Source organism: Anolis sagrei, chromosome 3 (assembly GCF_037176765.1).
Source record: "Anolis sagrei isolate rAnoSag1 chromosome 3, rAnoSag1.mat, whole genome shotgun sequence".
NCBI lineage: Eukaryota > Metazoa > Chordata > Lepidosauria > Squamata > Dactyloidae > Anolis > Anolis sagrei.
In genome coordinates, this window is record NC_090023.1 from 97,481,563 (window position 1) to 97,500,998 (window position 19,436).

Here is a 19,436-nt window from a genome sequence, read left to right on the forward strand (position 1 = left end):
AGTTGTGTTAATCAAAAACCTATTTATATTATTGTCTTCTGAAACTGAGTTTTTGAAATTAAAATGCAGCTGTGTGGTGTGATTATTTCAGCTACAACCTGATGCAAATGACTTGGACAACATAACTGTATTTATTGTATTACAAAACTTTAAAGAAAATATGGTGATTGAATTTTGAGTAGTTGTAATGTGATAGCAATGAGACCTCAATCCTTTGCACCAATATATTTGCATGCAATGCATATTAATAATTGTTCACATTCTGTCCAACAAAAACATGTCAAAATATCCATATTTGTTTATTGTTTTGGTGGCAAGTACAGTGAGATACCATACATGAACTGAATAGATATTCTTTCAGTTGCAGACCCCTCATTTTTCTTATATTTTCATCTGATCCTGAAGTATAACCCTTTCCTAAGTATAATCCTTCAGTTACATTTCTTAACAGTGAAGAGTTTTGTTTTTGTTTTGTTTTTTAAGATATGGAACAATTCTTACAGCACAATACATTAAGACATCTGAATGTGTCTCCCTCCAGATTCCATTTGTTTCTGAGGGATCCCTGTTCCATAGTAGTGATAAATAGTTTGGAAGTATCCAAAATTTGCTTATATTTTGGTGACATTTACTCATAGGCAAAGTCTCATCAATTCACCTAGGAACTCAGGATGGTATGCTGCTGACATATACACATGTAAGTGTGGTTTACACATGTCCTAGCCTAAACCAGCTACTTTTCCTTCACAATTGCTTCTTCTCCCTTCCTTCCCACTGGTAAGCAGTGGTGGAAACAGGGGCCCCTAGCAGACTTGACAGAAGCTGGAAAAAACTGTGGTTTGTCTTTTCTGTCCAGGAACAATCTCCTCTACCTGCTCAGTGCCTGGTCTTGGCCACAGTAAGTGCTTGCCCCATCATTTTAGAAACATTACAGGTTTTAGATGTTTTCCCTATTGATGCTGGCTCCTGTTTCAGCCATGCTGCTGTACCATTATCTGATTTGCTTTCAGCACCAAAGCCTTCTGGGAGAGAAAGCTTTTTTAGCTTTCCCATACATTATAAAGATCATTAAAATAGAGGGCAGAAAGAGGACAACTCCAAATATATAACAAGACTTTGCATAACCTGAAGGTCATTTGAGTTAGAGAACTTAACCAAGCACATTTCAATTCCAAACAATTATTCCAGTTTTTACATGCCTCCTCATGTTTTTGTGCCTCATATGGGACTTGATGTGCAAGCCAGCTTTGCCCCACATGGTCTTCAGAAATGATTCAATGCTTGCATTATACTTTAACATATCTTCTCCCCTTGTATTCAGGTCAACGTGAATTAAGTTCAGAGTACCTTTGGTTTAGTACTATTAAGGTGTAAACAAACTAGAAATGACATTGAGTTTACTGCTGCTTAAGAACATCATGTTAAAATTAGTCAGTAGTTGGTTTTGGGGACATTCTGCCAGTTTGCAACTCTAGGTAAAGGTAAAGGTAGTCCCCTGACATTAAGTCCAGTCATGTCTGACTCTGGGGTGTGGTGCTCATCTCCATTTCTAAGCCGAAGAGCCAGCATTGTCCATAGACACCTCCAAGGTCATGTGACCGGCATGACTGCATGGAGCGCCGTTACCTTCCCGCCGGAGCAGTACCTATTGATTTACTGACATTTGCATGTTTTTGAACTGCTAGGTTGTCAGAAGCTAGGGCTGACAGCGGAAGCTCACGCCACTCCCCGGAATCGAACCTGCGACCTCTCGATCAACAAGCTCAGCAGCTCAGTGCTTTAACCCACTGCGCCACCGGGGGCTCTTTGCAACTCTAAATGGATTGTTTTTATCTCAGGCTTGTTATGAATCATTTCTAACAATATGTGGCTATTTGTAAATGGTTACTCTGCACCTTCTGGTTCATTTGACAGTCCTTTAAAGAGGTTTTTGTTTTGTTTTAACCTGTGGTGATGTGACTAATGTTCTTTTACTAGTTTGGTGGGGACATATCCCAATGGCTCATGCTGCAAACCCTTCTAGTTCTTCCATTTGTAAATGCTCTAAAGTCTCCTCATTTTGTTTTTGTAAGTAATCAAACAATCTATACCTATACTGGAGTGCTGCCATGTGACTATAATGTCCATAAATCTTAGAACTTTCTGAATTATTATGATTGTTTTTTTCTTTATGTTTTGGAAGAGTTTGTGTTCCATGAACTCACTTGTTATAAAATTTAAATTTCAGTTTCCTGGTCATTGTTTTTTTTAGGACATGGACCTTGTGTGGGACTCCAGAATATCTTGCCCCAGAAGTTATACAGAGTAAAGGTCATGGAAGAGCAGTGGACTGGTGGGCCCTGGGGATTCTGATATTTGAAATGTTGTCTGGGTAAGTTCTTGGGGAAAGTGTGGAATGAGAGGAAGTAGAAATGGTTTGCGTTTTATGTTAAGACTAATGTGGAAAATCCCTTTCTGTAACTTTATTATCTCAGATGTTCTATTCATGTTGTGGATTTTTTTTTAAAAAAAACAATATTTAGAGATGCAATGAGACTTCTCAATATAATATCAAAGCACATAGCCATATGGAAAGTGAATCCTCTGAGAGATTAAAAATTATGTTTGTTGCATGGGGGAGATGGTGCCCTATGCAAAATCTCTCTGCTTTGTGCAATTTGGAATTACATGGGCAGCTCCTATGCAACTAGAATAACATCCATTGATCCAGTTATGTGGCTAGAGTTGATTATGTAGGCTGCCAATTTCATAGAAAAGATTTGGGTCATTGATCTTTCTACCTAGATCAGTTGTTTGCCCTATTCTGTGATTCTTGATTCACCAAACAGTAGCAGCACAAGTTGCATTTGTTGATTTTCATAGCTGAACACAATTCCATTGTTAATAACCTATATCACACTGCTCTGAATAAGTGAGTGAATTAATTTGATGTCCTATAGAAAACTATTTTAAATCCACTAGATGGCAGCATTTTCAGAATAATAAATAGGTTATTTTGATGTAGGAGGGACTTCTTAGAAATAAATGTTGCTAATGTGAACCCCAAATCAGTATTTTTTTTCAAACTGAATGTGTTTTCTATTACAATTTCTTGACAATTGTATTAGTATGAATGATTGCTTGCTTATTATCTTCCAAAGCTCTAAAGTACATACATTATCTTGTGCCCTGTCCAGTTAACTATGCACACAATAAAATGGAAAAATTGATTTTTTTTCCTTCAGAGCTATTGCAACAAAGGACAAACACTGAATCAAAGCATTTATCCTGCCAGTTTTACGAAGTCTTGTGTTCTGCAATATTCTGCAACCTTTTATATCTGTCATTTTTAATTACTTCATGGTTGTATTTTAATTATTTCATGGTTGTATTTTAATGTTTCTGCAGAAGTTTTTAAAGTGTGTAAATCTTTTCTACCCTCCAAAAAACTCTGATTCTATGTAAGCATACAACATTTTGGTTTGAACTTAAATTTATTGTAGCCGAGGGTATTTACTACTTTATAGAACTGGTTTGATTGTATGTTCACAAGTTAAAGTTTGCGAGTTAAGTGTTCCAGCCACATAGTGGAAGCCAAAGCCCATACTACCACTGCATGTGTCATAATCATGTTAGAGTATATGGGTACATAATGAGAGACATCCTCATGCTGTGTTTTCCCTATTTAAACTAACCCCATCTTCTCCATTTGGTTGACTTGGGGTGGGAGTGAGGGGCAAGTGTAATTAAGTCACAGCTTGTGGAATCAACAGGTTTGTAAGGTGAAACTGTGACTGAATGGAACAGTGTGTATTTGGAGATTGTTTATGTGTGAAAGAGAAAGAAATAACTAAGAGAGAGGAAGATATGAACCTGTGACCTCTCTGGGACAACTTTCCTTTACATCTACCAAGAACTTGCAGCCTCCAGCCCTGCATTCACTGTCACAGCCCTCAATTAGTGAAATGGTTATTATAAAATCTGTAGGCAATGGGTGATTTTAACCACTGTTTTTCAGTATAGTATTTTTTCTTCCTTTCTTCTGACGAAAATGTTTTGATACCATATCAAAAACTTAATTTCTCTACATCCAATAATAATAATAATAATAATAATAAGCTAGCTCAGCTCTTACGAAAATCCAGTAGTAGTTCCTAATAAGATCATAGCACCAAACAGATTAAATTACTTAAACTGTGTTCACACTGAAGGGAATAAAAATAATAATAAATGTTATTTCTATCCCACCCTATTCCTCAGTGGGACTCAGGGTAGTTTTTAGAAAGAGATTTTGACACCTATAACAGAGTGTGAGGCTAAATTGTTATCATTTATTGTTATTTTTTTAAAAAAAAACAATTGACAATGACTTCATTCTAATTTTAAAAATTTTAAAATTAAAGTCTATGTACATTTCACAGTAGAGGTTGAATATTCCATGTCCAGAATTCAAAATTGTCCACATGGGAGTCTGAGGACCCATCCAGGCAGACCAATAATGTGGGATCTGTCACGGTTTTACCAGAGGTGTCCAAACAATGATTCCAGGTCTCCCTGATTTGTTCTGAATTAATTAAACACCTGGATAGAGACCAAACAAAATGGGAATTTAATTGCTTGTTTGTTTCACTCACAGTTGCAAACAATGGTTGATCAGTGGGTTGTTGTAGGTTTTTTTGGACTATATGGCCATGTTCTAGAGGCATTCTCTCCTGACATTTTGCCTGCATCTATGGCAAGCGTCCTCAGAGGTTGCGAGGCCTGTTGCAATCAGCAGACAGCACACATTACAAAATGGTTGATCAGTTATTAACAGAAAGAACTCCTCTTAAATATTAATAGTAACCTCTGTTGAATTGTATCCAGTTAGCATCCTGTCACAGTCATAAGCATTATATAGTGACCTAAAATTGAGGGCTTAGACAAGTAAGAATAAATTAAATCCCCTGTGGTTATGGCTTTCTTGTCACATGTTCTGTATTTCCTGAAAATCTTTATTTAAAACGATAAAAACAAAACTTACCAACATGTGGTCTAGTGCTATCAAAGTACTTCCTGCAGAGATCTTCCTATGAAAACCATTATTTAAAAAAACAAAGAAAGAGGCATGGGCACAGGAACATTTTTAAAAATAGAAACACTTTTGTAAATAGTATTTTTTACTCAGGGAAGGAGATGTTATCTGCCTAAACACACTTCAAAGAATATTGTACCTAAAGCCCTTTTTAAAACTGTGTCAAACCAAACCTTCTCATGTATAATGAATTTGGAAACCTTGTTTAACAGAAGCTTCTGTTAGAGGGAATTCCATTTCTGCTTTCCCTCATATGTTTCCCTATTGCAATCTGCAGACTGCACACATTACAAAATTAAGACTTCAGTTCCAGCTGTGCTAGCTTGATACCAAACTTGTGTGACAAAGGAAAATATAAATTAAAGGAAAGACAGACCAGAAGGATTTATTAAAGTCTCAAAATTATCCATGTTCTTCCCCCTTCTTGGTTGCAGTCTGTGACAGAAAAATCTTTAAATCTTATCGGGATTCAGTTTCCTCTGAACTGGAAGAACTCATTTAAAGAAAACACATCTGAATATTTAGGTAGAAATGAAGAGTTATATTTGAAAGCATAGTAATTTTCCCTATTTGGTTGCTATTCCAATTTTAATAAAATTTGGTGCCTTATATCTTTTTAAACAGAGCAGTCAAATTCTACTCAATTTTGTATTCCGGTGAAATGTATGCTTTTTAATGTGATTCTGGAGCCCTCGGTGGTGCAGTGGGTTAAACCCCTATGCCAGCAGGACTGAAGACCGACGGGTTGCAGGTTCGAAGCCAGGGAGAGGCGGATAAGCTCCCTCTATCAGCTCCAGCTCCTCAAATGGAGACATGAGAGAAGCCTTCCATAAGGATGATAAAAACAGCAAATCATCCGGTGTCCCCTGGGCAACGTCCTTGCAGACAGCCAATTCTCTCACACCAGAAGCGACTTGCAGTTTCTCAAGTTGCACCTACCACGAAAAAAAAGGGATTCTAATTTAAAGATCATGTGAACACCATAGGGCCTAACATCCTCCTTCTTAGTTAAGGTCAACGAGCTATTAAAAGTATCATCTCCAGTTGGAAGTGGTGCATGAATTGTGGGCACCACAGGTATATGGAGAAAATGAAGTTAGGGCATGCTTTGAAGTCACTCAGGCCACTTCAGAGATTTGATGATAACCCATTTGGAATACCCAAATTGAAGCAAAGCTGGTCAAAAGCAAACTGAATCTAAATATGATCCGTTCAGACTTATTTTGAACAGTTGTCATATGAAGGAACAAGACACCAAGAAATGTTACCTGCAGAAATTGATATAGTGCTTCCTAAACTTTAGGAATAATAGAATGGAATCTAGTTTTATCCTGGCTATCTAATTCCAATGTTTTGAAGTATGATGGTTTTTAGTTCTGTTTGCTAGTTTCTTATGGACACAATTTTAGTTCTGTTTGCTAGTTTCTAATGGGTACAATAATTAATACATGCGTATGTTGGAAAGGAACAATTTTGACTTTACTTATTGTAGAGCTGTAAGAAAAAATCCTAATATCTTCATAGTAAGCATAGGGGTTTTTTTTTACGTAGGCTAATGCTTCATAATGTATTTCTCTGTACATTTTTCTGATTTTCTAAGCATATTGTTGTATGCTGTTTTATGTTCCTGCTATAGGTTTCCTCCATTTTTTGATGATAACCCATTTGGAATATATCAGAAGATTCTTGCTGGCAAAATCGATTTTCCCAGACATCTGGATTTATATGTAAAGTAAGTGTATTAATATCACTTTCTTTAAATTACGCTACAGCATTATTTTAAAGTAGCAAGCAAAATGCATATCACATATCACAATAGATATTGTGATAGCTATATTGTGCCCCCCCCCCCCCCGGGCGCACAGAAAACTGGGCGACTTGGAAGGTGCTGAATAGACTGCGCTCTGGCACCACGAGATGCAGAGCCAACCTTAGGAAATGGGGCTACAAAGTGGAATCCACAACATGCGAGTATGGAGAAGAGCAAACTACAGACCACCTTCTGCAATGCAACCTGAGCCCTGCTACATGCATAATGGAGGACCTTCTTATAGCAACACCAGAGGCACTCCAAGTGGCCAGCTACTGGTCAAAGGACATTTAATCAACTACTAAACTTGCAAACTCTGTGTTTTGTTTGTTTGTTTGTTTATCGTCCTGGCACGATAAATAAAATAAAATAAAATAAAATAAATCACAATAGATGGAGTCATATTTGAAATATAGTCATTATTATTGGTAGCATAAGCACTGAATAGTTATGGATTCAGGAGAAAGTTAAGGAGACACACCAGATAGATTTTTTTCTGTCTGTGTTCTTTAAGATTTATAAAGAAAGAGTGGACACTTATTTGTGCAGAGCTTTGCATATTCACTTATTCAGAGATATATTTACCATAGTGACAGTATAAAATAGAAAGAACGAGAAATTTCAAGCAAGATACTGTCATAATTAGATATCTGCTTTAAGCCATGACTTCATGAAAACCTAATACTGTACTAAGGTGTTTCATTTCTGTAATCTCTTTACTCTCTAAATAATTTAGAAGAAAGAAATTTCTCCATCTCTTACCAGCTGTCTCCCACTAGCAATTTAATTTTGTATTTGACTGGTAAAGACAGCTGAGGGATAGGGCTGTAGAATTTGTTTTCTGGGAGAACTATGTAAAGGTTTTGTAGATGTGATATGTAAGATATATGACACAAATGCATATGCTTTTAGGATTTTCAACTGCATACCTTTTTCTCAGTGTGCAGTGAATGTTTCCATAAGAATTTACAAAGTATAAGTAATGAAACGGATTACATCTTGGAAAAAAAAAACAGGCATAAAAATGTTTTATGCCTGTTTTGGAAGGGGATTTTTGGTCTTCCAGTCAGAATTCACTTAATAAGCCCACAGAAGGCATCAACAAGCAATTCATTTGGGTTTCTGTTTTAAATCTTCTAAAGCCAGGTTTGCTATTTAGTATATCGTGAAAACAGTAATGCACCGGGAAAACAATATGCAAAAAGAAGACAAGTTGCTTTTTGAATCAAAGTGGTAGAACTAGTTTCTGGCAAACATGGAGATTATGTCACTTTCCAGATGCTGTTGGACTCCACTTCCCAGTGTTCCTCACCATAAGCACTGCTGAAAGTTGCAGTCCAACAACATCTGGAAGATGTCACAAATGCCAACTGTGCTTTACAACTTCATAGGTGTTTGTTTACAAGTGTAGGGTTTGTGGTTGTATATGTGTCTACAAATTTCCTATCAGCTTTTGGTAAGTTTAATGAAATTTTCTTTGTGTTTTTGCCAGTGTCTTCCTTTTAAATATAGCTTACAGCATCTAGTATTAATTAATGGTCTTTCATCCAAGCACTAACCAAGACTGACTTTTCTTAGCTTCTATAGTCTTTAGAGCACAGGTTCGCAAACCTTTTCCGCCATAGAGCCCTTTTTGAAGCAAAAGTTTATTGTGGAGCCCCAATAAATGTTTATACAATATATTAGATATTATATTATTGTATAATGCACATATGTCAGGCATGGACAAACTTTTTGATCAACATAAACTTAACAGTATTTCAGTGGAAGACCCCAGGGACCATCCAGTACACTCCCTTTCTGTCATGCAGGAAAAGTACAATCAAAGCACCCCCAACAGATGTCCATCCAGCCTTTGTAATAATATTAATAGTAATAGAAGAATCCCAGGGAGCCATCCAGTCCAACCCCCTTCTACCATGTAAGGAAAGCACAGTAGATAGTTAATCTTCATCAATACCATCTGCCAGACAAACAGTAGCAAAAAGGTATTAGCTTTCCTTTTCAATTTTGATTTTGATTTTGGTTGCTTTACCCACTTGGTGATCTTCCAGTACCTTCAAAGTGTCTGCTATTTGTTGTGAATATCTTCTAAGTAAACAGGCAGGCAGCCCATGTACCTACAGAGGGCATTTGACCTTCTGTGTTACCACTGTGTTAATGATAAACAAAAACATCTGTAGGGCTACAGGTTGCCCCCCCCCCCTACAAAAAAACCCTTTGTCAATTCTCTGTTAAATAGTATGCCCTGCAGTCTTGGCTTTGGAAGAGGCCTTATATAAGTCTTGTGCTTAATTTTCGGTTGAGTTGGGAGCTTCCTCAAGTGTAGCCAGGGAAACTTGAAGACTTTACAGGGAGTTTCCAGGACATGTATTTTGTGGGTTAGAACATTCATAAGTACTTCCTCCTGGTGTGTAGCTTGGATGGAAAAGTTCTGGAAAGGTTGAATAGAACGTTGTAGCATACCGGACAACATTTTATCTCTGAAAAGTAACTCTAGATGAGCTCCATTCCAGTTTTAATTGATTAAAACAAAGATATAGCAAAGATTTGAGTAGGTGCATGCAGAATTATTACTCAAAGGCCTACCTACCTCTCTATATTTTTTCATTAGAACTCAATTTATAGTTACTGTTCCATTGCATCATTGCCCAAAAGTATAGAAAAGTAGATTTATTGTAAACTTTTCTGACCCCTGATGTCCTTATCAAAATTAAAAACACTGGAAATCATTTCCTGTAGTTGCAATTTCTCTCAAGTTAAAAGATAACCACATGAAAATATACTTTATTTTGTTCCTGTGTTTGCCTAGGGACCTTATTAAGAAGCTTCTTGTGGTTGACAGAACGAGGCGGCTAGGGAATATGAAGGTATGTTTTAAATATTCAAAATAACTTTTTAATCTGGGTACATTCAGTGGTTAATGTAGCAACATTCATTTTTATTATAAGTAAATTTCTGTACACTTGGATATTTGAAGTTCTTGCTATAATTATGCTATCATTATGGGAAAGCTCCATGACTCTTCATTTAATCCCCAGATAAATTACTTTTTGCATCTGATAAGCATCTTGCAATGTAATACTTCCAGTTTAAACATAAACAAAAGATTATCATTTGGGTTTATGTGTGTCCAACTGCAATATATCATAACCTTGAGAGTTTGCATATTGTTATTTCTGGAAAAAAAATTGTTACCTGGTTACAGAAATAGAATTACATATTTTCTCACAGGTAAGCAGTGTTTACATGTCGTCTCACAGTTTTTATTCATAACCCAATTTAACCTGATCCTCAAAAAAGATCAGTACAAAAAGTGTTAAAATTCCGATATTCAATCGACTACCTTTTCAATTGCTGTGGCAGTTGCCTAGAAAATCATACGGATGTGTGCAAGTGGTACATTTTTCCAAAAGGGTATTTCTTTGGGCTAAATTCTCTAGCAATTACAACTGGAATAGATCCATGAAGATGAGTGGCCTATATGGACCTTTCACTGTACCTACTCTAGTTCAGAGTAAAACTGAATTTAGCACCCTGTGTTCAGTGGGTATAAGAAGCATTTTTTTAAAGGAGAGACACATGAAAATATCAGTTAGCTAAGAATTGTGCAATATACTTCTTTTGTCTTCATATGAAATATAAGTGAACAAAAACACACTGGCACTTGGTGATTGCAGGTATCTGTTCTCTTTATTTTGATGTTCTTCAGTAAACACTAGCACAACCCACTGCCTCCAGAAATCACATAAATATTGTACTTCATTGCATAGCTATCACCATCACATAATAGTCTCACCCTCATTTTTGGGCATGGCAAAATCTGTATAATAATATTCCTCGCATAATAGTCACACTCTTAGGTCACAGGTGTGACTATTATGCAAAGGGGCAGGCACTTGAGTTGGTAATTTCACCTGCTTGCTTGCCTCTCCTCTATGCAACTACGGAGACTTGCCTTGCCAAGCAAGGCAATCCTCTGTAGCTCAGCAAGGCAAACCCCATAGCTCCAAGGGAAGGAGATAGGTGTGCAAGAGAATGAAGTTTTACTCTCCTACACACCTGTCCTTTTTGCCACTATGGGGCCTCCCTGGGCAGTCAGCCAAGGGAAGCCCCATAACTACATTTTTAAACCACATAATAGTCACACACCTCTTCCCCTCCCCAAAAAGGGGGGCAGGCGTCTGACTATCATACAGTAAAATTTCAGTGCAATACAATTTCAGATTACATTTATCTATTTTTGAATGAGAATAAATCATCAGAATTATGAAGACCAATAAGCTATCAAAAACTAGTCCAAAATCAAGTTTCACAAAATCATCAGTCAGTGTTTGATTATTTTTGTTTTTAAAATGTTTATTTATATATAAAAATGATATAACAATTACAGCTAAAACAGTGTTGGGTTATTAAAAGTATTTGTATGCCTGCATATCAAAATATTGGTTTGCTTGTTTAAGTATTTATATTATGCTCTTTATCCAAAGACCTCAGGGTGGCTTGCAACATAATCAACTTTAGACCATAAACGATTACAAAACTTTTAAAATAAAAGTTTTCAATTTAAAACTAGGGAATTTGAAGAGTATTTGCTATATTACATATTGATACATTCTCAATTCAAATTCATATTTTTAATTTTTTCAAAAGAATGGAGCTGATGATGTGAAGCGACATCGGTGGTTTAGGTCTGTTGACTGGGATGCTGTACCACAAAGGAAATTAAAGGTGAAGTACACATAGACAAATCAATCTTTGGAATGAAAGAATGCTATTTCATTTTATACTTTTTGGAATATTCATAACTCTTTGAAAAGTAGAAAATGCCACAGACACACAACATATATAGATAGACACACAGAGACTATTTAACTTTCCAGCTTCATGAGAGTATGTTTGAATTCCAACCACCGGGGGAGCTGTTGCTTCACTGTCCACTTGTGACACCAATAGAGTACCTCCTCATTCTTTTGCATGCTGCTGGAGATTTTTATGGTGTTGTAAATTAGTTAAAGTAACCTCCCCGCATAAGCGGTACCTAAATTTCCTACTTTAACAGATGCAACTGTCTTTTGGGCTGCAAAAGTCGACAGCAAGCTAGACAGATGGTCAGGAGCTTATTCCAACCCAGGCTGGCTTCGAACTCATGACCTTTCAGTCAGTAGTGATTTTCATGCAGCTGACTCCCAATCAGCAGCTCCACAACTTGAAGATGATATACACTTGTATATAATTTGACCACATGTAGAAATCATGAGCAAATATCAGGGCAAAATTATGTTTTTTTGGTTGTTGTTTTGTTTTGGGTTTTTGTTTTTTTTTGGCTATAGCCCATGAATAAGCTGACGGTTATTCTGCAGAAGGAAATGCACAAGATAAGTAGCTTCAGCTACTTCCAGCAGAAGAAATTTGAAAAGTTAGAGACTCACATTCATTTGACAGAATATTACATTTCCTCACTGAAGTTTAATTTCCCTTTCTCATTCAGCCTCCTATAGTGCCGAAAGTATCAAGTGATGGTGACACATCAAATTTTGAAGCTTATCCTGAAGATGACTGGAACAAAACACCTCCTGTACCTCCTAAAGATTTAGAAATTTTCCAAAACTTCTAATTTTGAGACAGACATTAATAAGGTACTGGCTATTTGTCTTCCATTACCACTATTTTGCCGAATTCCTAATCTAGTAGATCATCAAATCCATCATGAGAATGGCTTTATTCGATTTGTTAAATGCCTTGGAATGCTTTGTGATTGAAATTCTATGATTGACTATTGAGAAGAGAGAAGCAAACATATTTCTTGTAAACATTTCATTAGATACAAATACAGCACATTAAACTATGGACTTCTGTTTTAACATATGAGTTATTATATTGCTTACAGAAATTATGAACTTCTGCACTTGCAGATTCAGATGTCTGCTAAACTGAAATAATAAGATGCTGAACACTTTTTTATTATTTATTTACTAGAAACTGGAAAAAGATGGATCTGATATCTGGAAACTGGAAGAGAAGACTGAAAACATTATTGACGTTTTTATTTGAAACGAATGAGAAATGTTACTTTATTATGTATAGTCTTTGAAGAAATAAAGTTTAATGTTGGCGAAGGAACAATACTTTTAATTAGATAAACAAATCTGGCATTAGTTCAATAAATTAAAATAATACTGAAGCACCTATTTCAGGTGAAGGCATTGAAACTGTAATAGTTTTTTTAAAAGAAATGTTTTAATTTATGTTTCATGCTATGCCCAAATCTTTTTTGCATAGTTGTCTCATAGAGTAACTTTATAAGTTTATATTAAGATTGTCCTTTGAAGCACAAATTAGTATATGTATATAAAGAAATCAGAACACCTAAAGCACAGAAACTGTGCAGAAATGTAAAATTTTGTACTTTACAGATTCTATGGTTTTTATTCTTAAATGTTTTCAAAATGCTTCTAAAAATTAAAATTTTCAAAATGCTTCTTGAAATGATAGGTTTTTCAGCATCTTCTATACATTTTATAATTCTTTGTAAAGAGGAATATACATAAAATTGAGAAAATTGTAGCATGTTCAGTGCTTAACACCTGCAGCCATACTACTTGAAAGAAGAAAGATAAACAAGGCCTTGTTATATGTTTTAATTTAATTGTTTTTTCCTTACACTGCATCATGTTTTATTTACAAGGTTGAGTTGAAATGATGTGTTTGCACATCAAAATTCTTTGTGACTACGTACAATGTAAAATTTGTAAAACAAAATAATATGAAATCATAGCCAGATTTCATATATATATACACCTATATGCACCGCTGGTTGCGAATAAAGATAAGATCTGTTCTCTGAATGTATATTTACTTCTCACACTTGCAGGTATCTGATAGTCACTTAAGACAGTGGGTGCCAATATATGACCCCCCAAAATGTTATGTTCTTCAATTCCCAGAAATTCAAGCCAGTCTGAGTCATGGTTAGAGATACGTCTTGAGGGTCAAAGGTCAGAAATCATACCAATATAAACCAAGCCACAAATGGGTGCATTCTTGCCTATCATTAAACAATAGCAATCTCAGGCAATTTCTTGATGTGTGAAATAAGCATCACAGATGAAGCACTGTGGAAATTCTGTTACAAGATTTTCCATGAGCCATATAACCCTTCATGTGAGGTACATGGATATCTGAATCAGCTTTGAAATGTGATCTACATATTAAGATCCTATGTATTACAGGAGTTCATGAAATTTGTACAGGAATCCATGTAAATCACAGATCGGTATTTTCTCAGATCCGTTTACAATTGTGAAGTTATATAATTACACTTCTTTGCTTTTGTCTATGTATGGGGAAGGGTGCCCTACAAGGAGTTTGAAGTTATTCGTATCCTATTTATGAAAAACAGGTGTCTTGAAATGGTAATGCCAGTTTGACAAAAATATTTATTTCATTAAAAAGATAGAATAATTTGGCAGTTAAGGACTGGACTTTTTGTAATTATTATTCATTACTTTGTCAACAATACAGGTTGAGTATCCCTTATCCAAAATGCTTAGGATTAGAAGTGTTTTGGGTTTCTGATTGTGTGTGTGTGTGTATGGAGAGGGGGAGGATTTTTGGAATATCTTTATTTGCATATATATACATAATGAGATGTCTTGGAGATGGGATCCAAGTCTAAATATATAAAATTCATTTCTGTTTAAAGTGTACTTTATACATTGAAGGTAATTTTATGCAATCTTTCATAATAATTTTGTATACAAAAAAGAGTTTGTGTACATTGAACTTGAAAACAGATGTGTCAGAAAACAAATGTGCCTCTGAAAAGCTGCCTATGTGGATAATTTTGGATTTCAGATTTCAAAACTCCAGATAAGTGATGCTCAAACTGTATAACATTTTCAATGTTAACTTTCAGTACAAATGTAGAATGTAACAGTTTGGAATGGGAATATGCATTTGCTAGAGAGCTTGGGTTTGAAAGGAGATTGTTTTTTTTTCCTGTATTTTTCTAAAAAGTGCTACAATGACATGAAATAATCCAAGACTTCAAATACTCACTTTGGAATTTTTCAAAAAGCTCATTTTTAATTTCTTTTAAAAGTTGTGTCACCAAGTTGTACTTTGCATTTGACAAGTTAAACAAAACATGTAAATTATGTACTGTAAATTCAGTTCCAGAAGAAACTTATCATTCCTTTGAATTAGTAAATGGTACATATTACAGCATGTCTTCCCAGTAGTTCAGTGGTTCTCAAGCTGTGGGTCCCCAGGTGTTTTGGCCTACAACTCCCAGAAATCCCAGCCAGTTTACCAGCTATTAGGATTTCTGGGAGTTGAAGGCCAAAACATCTGGGGACCTACAGGTTGAGAACCACTGCAGTAGTTGTTGAGAGATGTCAGTTCAAAGTGCACAAATGATCCAAATCAAGTATCAAACAATAATGCCAAAAATCGTACAATTTAATCAAAAGTAACTTAGTAAAATAATAGGTTTCTAAGATCTAGTGGATCAGCTCAAGTTAAAACAAAAGTAGGATTCAGGCACAAAGGTACCTCACTGGAAATAGAACTGAGAGGGAGATGAATTAATGAAGGAATTGGAATTAATTAGTCACTAGGTTGGAACCAGAATATAAATTAGACTTGTCTCTTATTGATACTAATGGAATAAGTCAGTCATGAGTTGACTTAAATTCCAATAAAATTAGTAGGTGCTCAGTTTAAATTAATATAGTCTGAATGCTGTCTGATTTTACTCATCCTGCCATGACAGTCTCTGTCATGGACAAGCACTAATTAACACAGGGATGGCATTTTCCTAGATAAAGTTATATAATGAATCTTTTTGTTTGTTTTGGTCCTACGAGGAGTTTTAACTTACTTCACCTCTATTTATAAGCAATAGGTATACTGAAACACCTAGGTCAGTTAGACAAAATAAAATAAAATAATAATTGATTACATTTAAAAATGGAATAATCCAGTTAATGTTTGTCACTAATAGTTACATTACTTTATAGTTATATCAATCTTTACTATATAATAGTCACATTTGCAACCTTCTGAAAACAGTTTTAATAACAACTACCTTTTAGAACTATTTTCCCTTCAGCTCTGCTCGGAAGGTTCAGCAGCGTTCATTTACTATAGCAGCACTGTGATAATTTTTTTAACTTGTTATTTTAACCCTTATTCATAGTGAGACTTTCAGCCCTCTTCCCGGACTCACATGGCATTGCATTGTAGAATGTTACTAGTGATTCTGCCCTAAAAATATTAATGTAATCGATACAAAGCACTCGATATGAATACATGATTTGTTGATTCTTCTGTTAAGATGGGAAGCATTTAGCATTAAATACTAATTGTTCCTTTGAAAATGGATATTTGCTATGAACCATATATCTATGTTTATTATGAAGTCAACTTGTTTTCAAATTGTCAAAAGATCATACAAGTGCACATTTTGGAAGCAAAGAGAATGATATACCAAATAAACACAAAACTTTGCAAAGTTTGAGTTGGATCTAAATTTCATAACAGTTTCAGAGAGATTTAGTTTCCCATTGATTTATTTCTGTTTAAACCCACACCCTCTCTCTCTTCTTTTCTTGAGCAATCATTATAATACTTAGATTCTTTAAAAAAGCTTCAACCAGAACATGTTTTCCCCATATCAGGTAGGCGGGGGGAGACAGGATGAATGAATGGATGAAACCAAAATAACACACTTCTTGGCCTTGGTATAATATTCTTAAAAGTTACACTGTGGATTCCTGGCATGATATTATATCCCAAAAAATTGATATGGTGTATTTTAAATGGTACAATTGATTATCTTGTGAATTGCTTAAATGAAAGCTTATGCTTTCATTTAAGGAAGGTGATTAGCTGTAAAAAAGCAATTATAATCTATCAAAATATAGGTACTAAACTGTGTTTAACTGATAAACAGATCTTGAAGAGAAAATACGAGGTAGAGTATCTCAAGCTGAGTGTCTTGCCATGCAGGAAAATTAAAGTTCAGTGCTTCCTCTATTATACACTTTTCCAGCTTTCAAGAACTGTAGCATGATTCTTTTGTACTGTACTGTGTACAGATTTACTGTGTTTTACACTTTTCTATGGCAAACATGACAGCTTTATAAATATTCTGTTGCACAATAAGAGATGGCTCAATCTATGTACAAAGTCAATTTGAGCAGATAAGTTTTTTTCTAAGGCTCACTTGGATGGATGTCAGAGAAGATGCTTGCTAGTTCTAACATGTGTATAAGTACTGTACAAATGCATAATTCAGTCTTCATTGCACAATGAAAATCACTGTGATCTGTAAATAAAACCTAGTTCAAAAATGCATTAAAAGTATTTTATATTGTTGTATAGCTCTCAATTCTGAAACAAATTCTATGTTGATATATAACTTGCTTCAGTGAATAAGAAATTTCTGTACTAATTCTTGTGGGGGAAATTCTAGGGTTTATATTAAAGTTTTCACAAGGTTGATGAAGTGTTTGGCAGGAGATGAATGAATACTTGCAATGTAAATATTTTAGTGGACATTTATATTTAGGCAATTTCTGTTCAGTTCTTCATATTTAGTGGCTTGGAAATTAAAAATGCCAACAACTAGAGAGATTTAGAACAATTTAGAACAATTTCCAGTTAAGGAATATATTCTAATTCATCACTTTATCCAAAATACAAATGTGTTAGTTGTTTTGTGGTGGCAACTACGTAGGCAGATTTTCCAGCCCCCTGTAATGGTGATTTTAGCATGAGGCCAACCCCTGGTAGACAATAGGGATTTTCAGCAGGTTCCTTGGGATGTAGAGGCATATGGCTTCACCCTCTCCCAGGTGATGAAAAACACACAGTGGCTACCACCCACCCACATGAAATCTCATTCTTATCATTCCAAAGCTACCCAACAAGCAGACTGGTGGTAATTACCATTTGGTTGATCTGGACCCTCATTGAGGCCAATCTTTGCAACTGTAATCTGTAAAGTTGTAGCTTTGTGTTTTTCAACCTGGGATATCTCTGTATATTTGGGAATTCCTTCCTTGTGCCACAGTTCCTGTAATATAAGTGTAGAACATTTGATACTTAAAGAATACCAAAGTTATCCTACAAAAAGGGTCACAGTCTGATTATGTTCCTCAGAAGAAACTTAACTTCTCAGAAGTTCTTAAATTTAAATAAAGGATTTAAATCACTTGGGGCTTCTGTTTATGTCACTATTTGGCAACTTTATAAAAAAAGTTCTTCAAATAAATGTTCACAGATTATCAAGGAAGCGCTTCAAGTTGCAGAGTTTTGAAAGTCAATTCTAAATTTATTCTTATATTAAAAGAACTTAATGACATACATAATTCATTATAAGATATATTCTGCCTGCCATACTCCCACCTTGCAAATCGTTTATGTTGTTGTTAAAGACAATTTGAAGAGTTCAAGTGGTACAATTGGCACTCTGTATACACAGATTCTGTATCTTTGGTTTCAGCCATCCAGGGCTTGAAAACATTTTTCAAAAATCCAAAAGGCAAGCCTCAGTTTTGACACTGCATATAATATAACTTGAGCATCAAAGGATTTTGGTATCCACAGGGAGTCCTGAAACCAAACTACAGCAAATATCAAGGGTTCACAATACTGTCATTTTACATTTGCCTGCTATAATAGAATGGATTCTGTTGAAGAATTTGAAATACGGTAAACTTTCACAGTCAAATAGCTGCCATGGTGGAATAGCTGGAGTGGATTTGAGTTACTATATTAATATATCACGGCTATGAAACACATTTGATTGACAAGTTACTCTTCTTTCAACCCATTCGTGTGGTTGTGAGATTGTATCTTGAAGGGAAAAATCAATAGAATCTTATCACTGCAATGGTGGGAGGTTGATTGATGTGTCTTAAGGTGGTGATTGCATTTACCCATAATGTGAAAAACTTGTACCACCATGAGTTTCATGATAATATCACTAGAGTTCCCAAACAGTGCTGTTTACAACTAGGATGATTTCTCACCTTGATGTCTAAGGCCTCAAAATAAAGAGTGTGGCTTTCCCTGGATTTCTTGTGTTTAAAAGATTATCAAATCAGTCCTTCAGGCTAAAACAAAGCAATATTTTTGCTCCTGTACATCACAGTGGTAAATGCAGAGGATGTAAGATCTCGCCTTCCCAAGAGAGATCCACAAAAGTTCCCAAACACTGCATTTTTCAATTGGGATGGATTTCCTTCCTGATGTCTAGGCCTCTAAACAAAGAATATGGCTTTCTCTGGATTCTTTGTGGTTAAAGGACCACAATTAGTTCTTCAGATAAAAACAAAGTAGTATCTTTATTCTTCTCCATGGCAGTAGTAACCGCAGAATCATGTCAAAATAAGAAAAACTTGCCTTCTAATCAGTTAGTCTTGATGATCTCAAAATGTATCAAAAGAGGGTTCTGTTGCCATTAGCACACCAGCAAAAACACACCAAGGTGTTTGGGGGTATTTCCTTCCTCGAGGAAGGGCGGCAAGTAACATCTTCCATGCACACAAGTCGATGAAGAAG

General features: G+C 35.4%; 1 protein-coding gene across 1 annotated transcript in view; it reads left to right on the forward strand.

The window, feature by feature from the left end:
* The window catches only part of PRKX (protein kinase cAMP-dependent X-linked catalytic subunit), a 67,050-nt gene extending 48,965 nt beyond the window's left edge, over positions 1-18,085 (forward strand). Inside the window, exons 4-9 of the mRNA XM_060769898.2 lie at positions 2,252-2,371; positions 6,690-6,785; positions 9,676-9,733; positions 11,517-11,594; positions 12,355-12,502; positions 12,843-18,085. Of these exons, the coding sequence (XP_060625881.1) occupies positions 2,252-2,371; positions 6,690-6,785; positions 9,676-9,733; positions 11,517-11,594; positions 12,355-12,480 (478 nt within the window). The 3' untranslated portion in view covers positions 12,481-12,502; positions 12,843-18,085. The remainder of the gene's footprint in view (positions 1-2,251; positions 2,372-6,689; positions 6,786-9,675; positions 9,734-11,516; positions 11,595-12,354; positions 12,503-12,842) is intronic.
* The last annotated feature ends 1,351 nt before the right edge of the window (positions 18,086-19,436 follow it).